At 42.7% G+C, this 15,211-nt stretch overlaps 1 protein-coding gene across 2 annotated transcripts in view; it reads left to right on the forward strand.

The window, feature by feature from the left end:
• Positions 1-14,834, forward strand: part of clcf1 (cardiotrophin-like cytokine factor 1) — an 18,821-nt gene extending 3,987 nt beyond the window's left edge. Inside the window, exons 3-5 of one of the 2 annotated variants that reach the window (XM_042221733.1) lie at positions 2,526-2,649; positions 7,818-7,969; positions 10,969-14,834. In XM_042221733.1, coding sequence (XP_042077667.1) covers positions 7,853-7,969; positions 10,969-12,312 — 1,461 coding nt within the window. In that variant the 5' untranslated portion in view covers positions 2,526-2,649; positions 7,818-7,852 and the 3' untranslated portion in view covers positions 12,313-14,834. The remainder of the gene's footprint in view (positions 1-2,525; positions 2,650-7,817; positions 7,970-10,968) is intronic. The other variant, XM_042221732.1, reaches the window with a different exon arrangement.
• The last annotated feature ends 377 nt before the right edge of the window (positions 14,835-15,211 follow it).

Raw genomic sequence — 15,211 nt, forward strand, 5'->3', positions numbered from 1 at the left:
CACACACACACACACACACACACACACACACACACACACACACACACACACACACACTTTTCCCCTGGGACCACTGGTGCGGCTGCTGCTCCATGTCTAGGAGACGAAGGGAAAAGGAGAAGTGAAAGAAGAAGGAAAGATAAGCAGCTACTGAAGGATGGCCCATGACGAAATGATGCTCTGAGCAAAAAATATAAATAAGAAAAAAATCACCAGCTCTGCTGCTTTCTTCTTCCTCCTCTTCCTCTGTCATCCTCCCCTTTCGCTCTCTGTCCCATCTTGAGTCTCACGTCAGGTATAGTGTAACTTTAAAAGGACAATAAACAGAAAGCTGACTACAGAACAAACCGATACTTGGAGCAAACAAATACACAGAAAGCTCGGCTGTCTTTGTCTCACACACACACACACACACACACACACACACACACACACACACACACACACACTTTGAATTTATCTTGTCACAGATGCACAGATACACGCTTTTCCTCATCACTGTCTGACTTTTGCGTACACACACGCAGACAAAGACTTTTATTGCCCCGAGGCTTGAATTAGTGTCAGTGTGTTTCAGATAAAAGCTTTAGTATGTGCTGGACCCGTTAACTCCAAAATGCTGGTTAAAAAGGACAAAACAAAGTCAGGGTGAAAAGAAAGAGAGGTAGGGATAAATGGAGAGAGAGAAGAGGAGGTGGAAAACAGGATAAAGTGAGCCTTTCACATCTTTTTATTCGCTGCAGCGCCATCCCCAATTCTTCACGGTATACGTGAACGTCAGGAAGATGTGTGTGGAGGGGGAGAGAGACAGATAAAAGTAAATAGAGAAGGAGAGAGGGAGAAGGAGGAACTGGCGGTAGAGGGGTTAATGCAGTGCAGATTGACAGAAGTTAGCAGCACCCAGAGGGAAAGAGAGCGGAGAGAGCAGGGGGGGACTGATATAAAATGAGTCGGTCACGCTTTGAACAGTTACACATGCTGTTTACATTTTTCCCAAATTAACATGGCCCCTCGCTTCACAAAACTCTCCCTCACCGGCTCCCTCGTGCTCCCCTCCACCGACCCCTTTTCCTCTTCCTCCTCTTCTTTCCCTCCGTCTGTCCTTCAAGGCTCCAAAATATCTTCCTCACTTCCAGATCAAAACTTAAAAAAAAAAAAATTGCAGTAAAACAAACAAACAAAAAAAAATCTGTCTTTTATATCCTATTAAAGTAACCAATCGCCAAGTTTTAGTGTATGTGTAGCCAGTATTTTAAAGTTACAGCGGTTCTTTTAGGTTTTTGTCACATTGAGCGACTATTTAACAATGCGTCGTATAAGAGAAACGCATAAACACTTCAGCTGGAGTGAGTAATGCGCAAGGGAAGCCGAAGAATGCATATAACTGAGTAAAAGGTTCTTGACAAAGTGGCGTAAATTGGTGAATTTACACAGGCGCATACACACAGATACAAAAACCCAGATGATACAAGAGTCAAACTGCTCAGAGCACAAGCGATAATGATAAGGACCCGTATTCCACCAGCACATGGGTGTTTCTTTAAAGAGAATCGGTGTATGAATCTAAAAGATAATATATAGGGACAGCTGTCGAATGGATAAATTAAAAGGTTGACCCTAAGCTGACCTTAAGGGTATAGAAAGTGTATAGAGGCACTTTCAGGAGGTCTGTTATCGACAGTTGTGCCTTTTAATCTGTTAGTTATCTTCCGAAAGACGAAGGTAAGGACTGTAAATCCCTTGTTTTGCCGCTATTATTTTCCCTCTCCTGTGAGATGATAAAAAGCGGTGAAGCTGGAGAATTTAAGAAGCTGGAAGTAGAGAATATTTAGCATTTTTTCCTTTGTATTCCCAATCCTTTTATACTCTTCAGTGCTACCTCGTATTTCGATAAACAGCTCCGTATTTCCCACCTCTGCTCTTCGGTTTTCCATCAAGGCCGTAGAGGAGCAGGGGAGTCTCGATTCAGCAGCGGATTCTCGTCTGATTCTGTTTACGGGGTGTTTTTCTAAGCAAAATCTGTGAGTTTGGGGATGGCAAGTGGTGGGGGTTCGAGGTAAATTAAAAACTGAAGGTCTGACAAAAAAAGAGGGAGGGAATGAGAGATGTTGATGGAGGGAACGAGTGGAGCCAATTAGTGAAAGGAAGAGAAGGGAAAGGTAATTAGGGATAGAAAGGAAGGAGACTTTAAAATGGAAGTTTGATGTTTCAGAGAGATTTAAGGAGAGAGTGGTGGAGATGAAGCGACAAAGAAATTGAAACCAAACATGGCGATAAAGCATGGAGCCACTGGAATCCAGTGATATAAAAAAAATAGGAGGGGGTAGATTGGCTTATAAGGAGAAGAAGGAGACAGACAATGAGGCGAGAAGCGCAGCCGAGCAGAAGATGTTGAGTTTACAACTTGCGAGAAATGGTTGCAAAGAGAGATTCTGGGCATGAACATGATTTTTATTGGATTTTTTTAATGTGTGTTTTCTTTTGCCTTTGTTTTGGGGGTCATTGATGTTGTTTGGCAACCCCAGAGTGTGTCCAGTGCCAAGAGGATCAATTTGAAATTCACCATGAACAAACTCCAGAGGAAGGAATCTCATGAGGGAAGGGATGGGAAAAGTTTGCACATGTGTGTGTGTACTTGACTATGAAAAGGTTTGTTTATATGTATTTCTCTGTATAACGCCTGTGCATGCACGGATCTACACTCCAGTGTGCAGTCTTTATACATGTGTGTGTGTTGAGTTAGTGAAGGAATGCACATTTGATTGAGTACAGACTGCACATAAATCTGGCCTTTAACTGTACACAGATAGACAAAACTGACCCCGACCCCAGAATGTCAACCTTCTGTCCATCTGGCCTGTGTCCCCCCCATCCTTTATATCAGTAAGGCGATGCATGGCTTTCCCCCTGGCATCCACTGGTGTGTTTATGTTTTTTTGTATATGTTGTGGCTGAGGACAAAATTGCCACCAGGTACAGTGCAGCCGAATAGTTTAAAACAATGGAAAAAGCAAACAGCTCTCTGATTTTTGGCTCGGATGCTTCCTTTCTGTCATCAGAGCCACATTGAGGCTCCAGCTCAGCCTCTGCCACGTTAGCTGGAAGACAACAAGCGTACAAGACAAGGCAGAGGATCCGTTTTTCATTTAGTGGCTCCAGGATGTGGATTTCAGTGAGCACATATCGATAATTTGTGAACTTGTTGATGTTGGCAGTGACGCCCACGCTCACAGTGTCTGATGAGGGCTGTAAGACTGAGCTGGAGCTTGAATTTGTTCTGCATTCATATGATGTCGGCAGGCTGGGATGGACAGGAAACGCTGGGGGCGGCTGCGGCTCAGGAGGTAGAGCCGGTCGTCCTAATAAGAAGGGAAAGAAACGTTTCTTGGGAAAGATACCCATCCCCAATTTGATGCATCCATCTGTGTTTGAGCTCGACGAAGTGCTTAAAGTTAATAGAGTAAAGTGTATGAATGGGTGAATGCGGCTTTTAGTATAAGCGCGCATAGAAGAGGTCGGTAAGGCTAGAATAGCTTTTACTATTTGTTCCATTTTTGCAGTGTTATTTTATTATGTTTTTGTGGTGTTATTATTTGTAGTGCTGTCCTAACAAATGGAAACAGTATGATTTTAGTTTACTTTTGTTTAATTAATTCTATTAGTGTTCGTATTAGGATTATTTAGAAGTCCCTGCCAATGGAGGAATTACATCTAAGCAATTGTTCCCAGATGTTAGCGGACTGTGTTGTTGTTGTTTTTTTGAGCTGTCAAAAGTTTCTGATATCTCTGACTCAGAATCACAATCATTGGCTCACATGAATAGTATTTGCAGGGTCTGCTGCCTGGTCTGATCATGACGTGAGTCCGGTCATTTTAGCAAATATTGAACAGATTATATCGGGATATCTTTCTTAAAGTCTGGAGAGAAAAAAAGCATACTAAAAATCAGTCACGGAGCTGAAATATAACCTCAATATTCCAATCACGGATTGCAGCAAAGTGGAAAATATCTGGAAACATCAGTTATTTCTGTCCCTAGTGATGTTTGATATTGTCCTCTGGTGGAGTAGAGGAATTCTTCACAGCGACTAGATACAAATAATGTGTGACGAGTGAGGAAATTAGCATCCATCTCTGGATTTTGGTTCAGGAAAACATGGCTTGGGTTTGCAAAAGGTTAAATCTTGTACTGTACACACAGCACTTATATGTATGTATGCACATGACAACATCCGATCCTATCCAATCAGCATTACACAGGAAATAATAAACATCATGAATCTAGAGCTGATTTACAACATCTTCCATGTACTTAGGTTTCATCTCTGTTTCAGACCTCTTTCAAGTGGTTAAAGCGATGGAGGGCAACCTTTTTTGGCACCCGAGTGAGTTTTTCCTGGACCAGACCGGAGAGATTTTCTTGCACATGGTTTTCCCACAATACCAAATTCTGTTTAAGTGCTTGTTTAAAACCTCAAATGGTGATGCATGCTGGGAAAGATGAAATACCAGTCCTCTCAGATGGAAGCGACACAACACCCACAAACACTGGGTCACTGGTTTACCAAAACAGCGTCTGGAGTGTAAAATGTCAAATGTCCTTTTATCCTTGAACACATCCTTGCGCCCTAACATTCAACTCTGAACCCTGACCCCGTGTTGGTGTTTAATTCTGAACTATCTGGAGCGCACAAGCTCTGCTGCCAGAACCTCACGTTCAGCTCTGCTCTGCAGATGGCAACCAGACTCCAGAGCGCCAGAACTGACTTTACACCGGCGAACAAACTGAAGATAAAAATATGATCTGTTGCAAATAAAGGAGCCCCCCCCCCAACCCACCTCACCCCATGTGTGCATATGTGTAACTCTAATAGGTACATGTGTGTAGACTCACACAAACAACTGCGTGGAAGCAGGTCACGGTCGGCCGTTGTAGGGAACTCCTGTGTTGCTGTAATGCAATCCTCCCATGGAGAATGTTCTGGTTTCAACCCTGCCCTGCGGAGTGTGCTTCCACTGCCAGGTACACAGACACAGCCCCAAGCCTACAGGGCTCGCCTTGAAGTCAGGCTATATGCCGACTATACTGCCGTTACTCAAGCTAATATTATATAACGACAACATGGCTTTCGGTTTGAGTTATCTGAGTTTACTTGTACAAAAGAGCGGTTGTTTTTAGCGGCAGCAGAGGCCGCTTTAAGACATGTCAGTGCTCAATCAAAACAACAAGAGCCTTTCACGTCTGGCAATCATCTCCAAGCATGTGGCTGCAGACAAAAGGAAACGGTTTGGAACAGTTTGGGTTGATTTTTGCCAAGAAGATTTTTCCTCCTTCATCCCAGACTCCTTTTTTCGGTACCTGTTTATTCCCTTTGAAAATGACCCCTCACTGCACACTGTGAGCCCTTGTTTTCTTCAAGCTTGTTTACTTCAAGAGTCAACGATGTTGTGTTGGTTTCGGGGTGTTTTGATGCTAATGGGGGATGTTCAGTGGGAGGAGCCAGCTGCTTGATGAGCTCCAAATGTTTAGCCGTTGCTGAAAGATGCTTAGTGCCTCTGACAGGTGACGAGGAGTGAGATGGAGGCTTGGCTGAGAAGGGTTGCCCTGGATGACTAACTTCAAGGTGTGTGTGGGAGTTGCCATGGGCTCAGAAAATAGTCTGGGAAAATGCCTTGATGTAGTCGGCAACTTGGGGGTCAACGGGTAGGGGAAGAGTCACCTGGTGTGAAAGAGTCTTGTTTAATCAAGCAGTTAGGGCGTTGTTTGCTTAGATTTTGCCCTGTCACTCAAAGCATGACACACATTTTTAATCCTGTTTTAATTTGAAACTGTCTGTCATCTGCTATTAAGTGAGGCTATAGTAGAAGCAGTTGCCATGTCACAGTGCTTTTTTAAAAATGAATCAAATTAAGTAACATAATTAATCCTACTTGTTGCTGTATTCTAGTGGTTTGTTTTTGTTTCCGATTTTTGGGTGAGTCATAACTAATCACTTACTTATTATAGAGAGCTAAATCTCTTCCTCAGTGCAGTTATTTCTGGGATGCTTTTGCATATCACTCAGTTTCAACCCAACCCTGTGTGGGAGTGCATCCTGATATGGCAAATATGGTGAGTCAGAGAAGGAAAAAAAGGTGTTGACTATTTAAAACCGAAATCATTTATTTATTTATTCTATTTTATTTATACCCAAGTGAACGCTAGGGGTAAATGTTCTGCAGGGTGTTGAAGCAATTCCCTCAATTCTCAAGTCTCATATTAGTCCTGTGGGGCCCCCGTAGTGAAATATCAAAGGGAGAGAGAAAAGGGAAATTGAGGAGCAGGCGAGCTAATCAGGGTTAATTGTCTGCTGTTATTCCGACCTAAGGCATGCGAGAGATAAGATCGCTGAGAGGAGAAAATGAGGATAAAGGTATGACAGGGAAGATAGGAACGCTGGAGAAGAGTGTGACTAATCTAGAAGCAGAAAGGGATTGCACTGGTCAAACAACAGGAGGCTTGAGGTGTGTCTAAGACAGAGGAGATTGAGCATAAGAGAGAAAGCGGACGCACACATGAACACACACACACACACACACACATTGTGCAATGCATATTTCACACCTGTTGAGCAGCAGCACGGTTTGCCCATAATTACAAGCATGAATCACGGCCTGCCGTCCGGGTGTCAGGAGGATGGAGGGGGGGGGGAGAGGATGATGGAGAGCAGAAATGAAAAGAGGAAATGTTTGCAGGGCTCCAATGAAAGGCTGAAGCAGTGCTGAGAGAGTGAGTTAGCGAGCAAAGGAGAAAGTGTGAAAGTGTCCAGAGAGAGAGCGCATGGGACGCAGAGAAGTGGACGTACATGAAGTTCCTTAATGTTGAAAATCACCTTTCAGCTCCAATTTTCCAATTTTCTCAGTTTGAAACCAGAGACAGGGGCACTGAAAGGTTTCCACTCTTACAAATACACTGCCGCCCCCTCTCTCTCTCTCTCTCACACACACACACACACACACACACACACACACACGCACACACAATCATTGTATACACTCTCAGCAATGCGAATTTAATCCACATATATAATTACGGCTACAAACATTCTCACAAACACTCACACAGTAACATGAAACACCTACACAAACACTCTGAAACCTAAACAAGAAGTCCACAGCAAACATACAACCCATACAAACACATTAATGTTTGTGATTGTAAAGAAAGCCACATGCCTTTGTTTTCGGGGTTATCGGTCAGGAATGAAAGCGTGTGTGCGAGAGTGTGTGCACGTTCAGGCGACTGCTGTCCTGACAGACTGCTGCATTGAACATAGGAGCCATTTGTCTGACTGTCTGAAGCTATTAAACAAGGTTTTATTTGAAGCCAGAGTAAACCTCCGACAGCCAGAAACCTCTAAAATTAGATTGGAAACGGAAAAAGCTTTATTGGCAGTGTCAGATGACTCTGACCTGGCAAAATGTAAACAGACAAGGCCATCGTCATAGAGACAAAGGAATAAACTGGAATATTGTAAAAAAAAATTCCTATAAACAGTGTGATGCGACCGGAGAAAAGCTAGGAAACTGTTGCTGGAGGTGATTTTCTTTTTTTCTGTTTTTTTTTTTTTTTTTGCTTGTTGAGCTCCCTATCATCAAAATTCATTTAAAAACTCATCATCCAAGTTAAATAATGACAACACGTCTTAGAAAATAAATTTCACCTCTCTGTTTTTACGGCAAATACCTCTACAGCGTAAGCTATTTAACGCTTGGACACCCAAGACGTGAAAGTCATTAAAGACACATCTCACAGTGTTTTCTTTGTTTCTCCATAGTCGAGCACCAGCTCGTCTTGCTATTGGCCGCTGCCATGGCCACCGCCGGGGATGCTCTCCACAACCTGGCCAGCGAGAGGAGTTCGATACAGAGCACCTATGAGCTCACCAAGTACCTGGAGTATCAGCTGAAAGAGATCAAAGACGTATATGTGAGTAGTTTTGTGATATGTTCAGTCTTTTACCAAAATGTCTGCATCAGAGAAAAAAAGTAAATAATTTTCAAATAGGAATGCATATGCATGAAATACACAGGAATAAATGAGAATGCTTAAGCAAAACAGCTCAAAACTCACAAATGCACTATTTATCATAAGAATGTATTTAACAGTGACGATGAATATGATCCTTCACAACAATGAAAACGATAGATAGTTAGTGAACATCTAGCAGATAAAGAGCCACATATCTGTTATGGTTCCTTATGAAATTATGGTGAAATTACATGTCATTAAACAGGCACTTTAGCCATTTGCAGTAACTCGCTTGCAGTTAATGTTCATATTCACACTGTGGACGTTTGTGTAGTTAACAACTGAAACTGCACACAATTTTTGGCCAGAAAGTCCAGAAAGTCCTCAATATGGACAAAAACACTGGGCCAACTACACATTACATCTACAGAAGCAACTCAGGCTATGGAAACTGATGCCATGAAGCACCAGGTGCACAATTTTTGTACTGATTTTAATGTCAGAGGAGATTCAGAGCTCTGCATTTATTTACTCAGCAGAGCTTTGGTGACTTTTACATGTGATCCGCCTCATCACTTGGACATCCCCCTCTGTAACATCACCTGTGGTAATGGGACTAAAAACACATCAATTCAAAGATTAAGAGCTGTGGCTAAATGCTTTTGCCCACAGAGTGTATAAGGCAAGGACTAGTTCCCAAAGGGAAGCCTGATGGATGTTATATAGATAGCCACAGATGGCATTTCTCCACTTTCCCATGAATAAAGGAGTATTTCTTTTCTTATACTTGTAAACAAGTACAGCTCTTTGCAATAAATTAAACTGATTGACATTTAGCTGACATGTGGCTTTTTGGTAATATATTATAATGTCTTTCTCTCAGCAAAATAATTAATGAAGTAGCTTTTTCTTTTTACCAGTTTCTCCCTCGGGCGATTTTGCTAGCTGAGCTGCTCCCTGTGTGAATTAAATTTTTGGTTTGTAAACCACTTCAAAGTAACTTTCCCAACACTGCCAGGCCAAAGATAAGAAAAATAATAAACGTAACAGATAATGAGAACTGGGAACAGTAGCTTATTTTGAGTTTAGTTTTTAAATGGCTACAGTTGGGGTATATCTAAGCTCCGTGGGGAGCTGATTCCAGCTGTGGGCAGCAGGATGGCTAAAAGCCATTTCACCATGTTTGGTTTGAGTTGACCAATCCCTGCAGACTTGAGAGACCGTGCAGGCTTGTGCTCAGTAAACATATTTGTGATATTTTTTGGACAACACATTGGGACTTAAGGTGAATTCTATATTTAATTGACAAACAGTGCAAGGATACAAGAAACTGGAGTTATGTGTGATCTTGTTGGTGTATCTCTGTTACATTTTGAAGACTGTCTAACATATACTACAGCAGTACACCTGACAAGAAAACAGAGCATGAAGGAGCTTTAATGCATCTCCCTCCTTTTTATTGCCAAACATAATTACTTCTGTCTTCATGTAGTTGAAGGATGTTTTATTGCATTCAGTTGTTTACCTTCTCGTGGTACATTGGTACATGGCACGTTTGTGTGACTAGTCATATGGTGAGATTGAAGCAACCCTGTTGGACTCTATACATCATGGAGACCCCTTCATATTCATCATTATTAATACTAATTCTATACCCTGCTTTTTAAATATGATCTTGACTAACTAAAGAACACTCCTGAAAGCACTTCCCACTACTTCTGTCTATATAGATGTAATTCCTGATGAACAGCATCAGATCCAAAAATAAGATCTAAGTAAAGTGATCTATCTAGGGTGTACCCCTCCTCTCGCCCTATGGTAGCTGGGACCAGCCCCCCCCCAACCACCACCCTGACCCTGAAAAGCATCAGCAGAAGAGAATAGATGGATGTTATAGGCAGATAGTAGTGCAGGCGGATGTGGCTGAGGAGGCAGAACGGGTTTTCTACTCATTGGAGGCTTAGTGGTTCAATCCCCAATTTAATTCTGCATATTGAAGTACTCTTGAATTTGTAAAAACACTTCTTTACTTGTTTTCTGACTCCTGAATGCTGACAGGACTGCAGCTGAAAGTCAAAAACTGTCTTACATTATGTAGAAACACCTTAATTTAAGCAAGATGTTACTATAAAAAGGTTTGGATATTTATATTAAACAATGAGGCAGTGATGCTGATAAGTCTATTAACTTGCATAGGGTGAATTTTACCAGCTTTCCTTTCTGGCTTTAAATGGGCTGCAATTATATCACACTTCTCCGACCCTAATGCGTGAAGCACTAGAGTGTATTAAGAACAGTGCTTTTTAATTCTACAGCGCTTTTAATATTATAGTTTTGTATTCATTGGTAGAATATGTCATTCTGCTGTAACTTTGTCTGTTTGTCACTGGACATGTGCCGCAGATGTTGCCTCTCATATGCGAACAGGCTCATGAAGAACCATTTAGCAGAAAACCTCCCACATTTGAAGAAACACAACCAAAAAAAAAAAAAAAATCATGCTGGTTGTTTTTTTGCATGTTACTTGCTGAGATCTGGGACTTTGTCAAGACAAGAAACAGAAACTGCTATTTCAGATCAGACAGGTTTTTACTCAAACCCTCCGGTTAGCCGAACTATTTGGAAACTAATTTGGAGGAGAAAACAAAGCCAAACTGCAAAACAATTGTCAGTCATCACAGTTTAGTGGGTGACTTTCCCACTCAGCCTTTATACAGTGTATTTGCATAAACTGTGCACTGTTTTTCTGTGTAGCACCATGGTATTCACCTTCCTTTTAGTTAAAAAGGAGGCCCCCTAAAGCACTCAAATAGAGTGGCTCTTGACTTTTTTTTTCTCACCCTGACAAGTTTAGCTTTATAGCAGTGAAGATATTGAAATTGTTATGATGAATGATTGCCCAATTTGTAATAAACTATAATAAATCTTCTCCTTTCCTCTTCTCATTTGTCCTCCAGCTGACCTATCTTGGCCCTCCATTTAATGACAAAGACTTCTCCCCTCCGCGGCCCAACAGCACAGCTCTGACACTGCCGAGTGCTGCCACTCGAGTGGACCAGTGGCACCGCCTGGAGAACAAAGCACGACTGGCCCAGAACCAAAAGGCCTACTCTGTCCTTCTAGGAGCTGTCAGGGAGCTGGCCCGCTCAACCCTCTGCCCCTCACTCAAGACCTCCCTCCTGCACTTCTGCATGGGTCTGGATGGACTTCTGGGTTCAATATCTGCACTGATGACCGCGCTCGGTGACACAAATCCTACACAAACTCCAAACATGAGAGGTAACGCTGGTGAGCTGCAGTATTTGCAGACGGGGACAGGAGGTGGCCGACCAGCTCCGCTCATGAGCCAGAACCTGTACAGATCGAGAGCCGGATCTAGATCGGTGTCTGGTCAGCGTAGTGGCCAAAGAAGAAGTGGGACAAAGTTAGTCAGAGGAGTTAAGGAAGATGGTGTCACTAAGGAGCTGACAGAAAAAAGAAGAGGAAAAGAGGCAAGGAGAGCAGAGGCAGCCAGAGGAAGGAGTAGCGGATCGAGGGAGAGGGCAAGGGGAGAAAGACGGAGAAGAGAGAAGAGGGAAGAGCCAGAGAGAGGAAATTGGGCAGCCAGTGCAAAAAACGCAGCAGGAAAGGAGGAAGAGGAGAGATGGGTGAGGAGGAGAAGGCTGTTAAGTATAGCTGAGGATGGAGAGGAACAGGAGAGGCAGTTCGAACCCGGGTTTGAAGTGTCATATGTGGACACAAAAGGCTTGGGATCTCTTCAACAACAAACAGAAAACCAACAAGGAACCAACGACCATCAATACAGCTACAATCTGAACGCACATCATCCAGACACGCTCAGAGCGGAGGATGGATTCATTCTAGAGGGGAGCAGAAGGTCAGAGGAAGAGGAGGACAAGCAAGCATACGCAGATGCTACCTCCTCTTCCTCCAGTGGATATCTGAAGCAGCGTCGGTCTCCTCGCTCCCTCCTCTCCCCGACTCTCGAACCTCCTCTGTCCACACTCTCCCTCCTCTACCAATTCGGAGCAGGCAAGGAGCACACCCTCCTCCCCCAGCCTGTCCCTCTATCTTTACAAAGGGGCACCTCCCTACTCTCGCCTCCCTTGAATCCGCTCTTCACCTCCTCCTACACCTCCGCCTCCTCTTCCTCCCCCTCATCTTCCCTGCTGCCGGCACGGACGACAATGAACGACTTTACCAGGAAGGTGGAGGGTTTCTGGATACTGCGAGAGCTTCAGAGCTGGCTGTGGCGATCGGCGAAGGACTTTAACTGCCTCAAGAAGAAGCTCCGAGGCTGAGGCACCGATAAGACTTACACGCACGCTCACAAACACACACAGACACACAAAAGTGCAGTATATCGGCAATTATTTGCACAAAATCTGAGTGGAATCAAACCGACGGATTTAACAGACAAAAGCACATAAACACATGCATTCATACCGTACTGGAATAAGTGAATGAAGGACTGTTTGGCAGGTCACCAGAAGTGCTAATGGAATATAAGACACACAAAGCCAACACATTACCAGCACTGTCACCCGCCTAATGCACATAGCTGCTCATTGAGCGAGACACACTGAGGCTGGGCTGAGTTACCGGACTTCACGGCTCATAGATCAACAGAAATACCACTGTAGGTGGTTAGACACACACATGCAGACGAGGGCAGACTGAGTGACAGGCGGTGAGACAGACAGTGCCTCCATTGAGTGAAAACTGATTCAGTGACCCCCAGATGTGTGAATCAGCAAACATTCATTTTCTCTAAAGGAAGAAGGGAAAAATTCTGAATGGGCAAAAGACAAAAGGGGAGGAAAAATGGCCAGAGGGATGATGGGGGCGCAGAGGAGGAGAGAAAGAGGCAGAAAAGGAGAGGAAGCTGAGTCAGTGGGATGACTCTGGAAATAACCAGCAGAGCGGTACTGCTGCGTAATCACAAGTCAACTGGTCAGTTACAGTAACCCTACAAGAGCGCTACACATACTGCCCGGACACATACGCACACGCACGCTAATTATTGTGGTGTTTCCTGCCTTAACACACTATTCACTTTTATCCCGTCAATTCAGCTCTTCACATATTTCACTTCACAGCAAGAGATGTTAATAACATTTGAGACAAAGCAAAGAAATACTTCCACACTACACTGCAGTGGAAAATATACTGTGTTGCTTCCTTACAGGAAGCTTGATGAGAACATCTAAACCACTGTCAGATTTGTACAATAATATGATTCTAGAGCCAGCCTTCAGTCAGCTTTCTTAAGCATAAAAACAGGGTAAAGAAATCTACTAACCTGCAACTCTAAGGCTCACATTTGAATACACATTTTTAATGTCTATTTTTTTAAGCCCAGGTAAATATGTAAAATCACCAAGTTGCAAACCAGCAAAGCCTACAGGTGGTCTCAAAGTCTTGAATAAAATGTTGCATAACTTCAGCATCCATGTAATGCCACAAATTGTAATTTGTATATGTATTTTATATCAAACGAGACTTAATTTAGTGTCAACATTTTGTCCCTGTTCTCAACTTTCATTTATGCTTCTAATGTCTTGTGCCATAGCTATAGCAACTGATTGTGCTTTCTCAAACGCAAACAGAAAAAGACTTAAAAGTGGACCCATTATGCTTGTCTTTATTTTATTTTATTTATTTTCATACATGGATGTCTGTGCAAAAGTCTTGCACCACCCCTTACTTCTTTATATTTTGCTTCCAAGAACGCAGCTTTTGTGATTTTTATAGTGGTCTCAAGCTTCCTGGCTTTTTAAAGGTCTTTCAGATTTTTCCTTTGCACATTGGAGGAAGCTGAAGAAGTGGAGGATAAAAAAGAAGTGGTGGAAAGGCTAAAAACTAGAAGATAAACAGTCATGCCCTTAAGAAATAGATGAAATGAAGCAAAGACCCGACACAGGACCTGAGGGCTGCATCTAAAAAAAACACAACGTGAAACACTATCATGGATTGGCCTCCTCAGAGTCTGGACCTCAACATTACTGAAGCAGCGTGGGATCATCTCGACAGAGAACAGAACAAAAGTCAATCATGAATGTCCTTCAAGAAGCCTGGAGAACTATTACTAAAGACAACTTAAAGAAATGACAAGAAAGCTTGTCAACAGAGTTCAGGCTGTGTTGAAAAACAAGGGCTGTCACACCAAACTAGAAAAGTATATAAAGAAATGAGGGGCGGCTCAAAACCTTTGCACATTACTGTACAGTTTTAGACATTTTTTTCCTGTGATGTCATTGACGGCAGATATTCCTGTTCTGTTCAAACCTTCCATTTGCAAAAAGCATCCAATCAGAAGAAAATGGGCTTAAAGAAGAAAGGAGCTAAAACAGCTGGCTTCAAACTGCAGAGTCCAAATAAAATATGTACTTTTAAATGAGCATAATAGGTCCACTTTTTGAGTATCTGAGCTACAGATACAGGATTTTTTTTTTTCAGAACTGGAGATATGGGCTTGGTTGTGTTTTTGCTACAGATTTCTGGTGACTGATTGTAGTGACAACATCGTGAAGCAAGTTGGAAAACTGCTCTGTAATCTCATTTTCAGTGCCAAAATGATGAACTTTTTTTCCCCTTAAACTTACTTTACATTCCTAAATACCAAAAAAGCAGACGTGGAGGTTAACAGATGGCTTTTTTCCCCCCAGAATAAATGTTATGTGTTTGCAATGTGCCTTAGATGATATGGCTAAAGGTTATGGATCATATCTATACTATTTATTGAACAAGATGTTTATTTATTTTTCTCCAGTGTGAAAATACTGTGTTGTAACTTGAGAGAGAATAAATACTAGCTTTTGTACAGAGCGCGGTGTTATTGGTCATTTGGGAGCCCGTTGGGAGAAGAGAATAAAGAAATGCATATGGGATTTTTGTTTGCAATGGTTTCAGTTTTATAGGGATGGTTTCGGGTGATTGGCACAAGGGGAGAGGAGTTTGGGGTCAGGGCGTTCCCTGAAAAACAAAGGCCGGCTCACATTCGTCGCAAAAAAAAGAAGAAGGAAGGAGTGAGAGAGGCAATGTATGAGAGTTTTTATTTGTCTGTCCGGGTGAAAATTTACGATCGTTTCCCGTTTTGCTTTCATCTCTCTCTTCCCACCTCCTTCTTTGATTTTTCCTTCTCATTACACTATCTCACGAAGCTCGTCTTCCCTCCAGAACAGCCCCTGACCTACGACA

This window comes from Haplochromis burtoni, unplaced genomic scaffold (assembly GCF_018398535.1).
Source record: "Haplochromis burtoni strain Fernald_Lab_line unplaced genomic scaffold, NCSU_Asbu1 Contig_4, whole genome shotgun sequence".
In the NCBI taxonomy this organism is placed as follows: Eukaryota; Metazoa; Chordata; class Actinopteri; order Cichliformes; family Cichlidae; genus Haplochromis; species Haplochromis burtoni.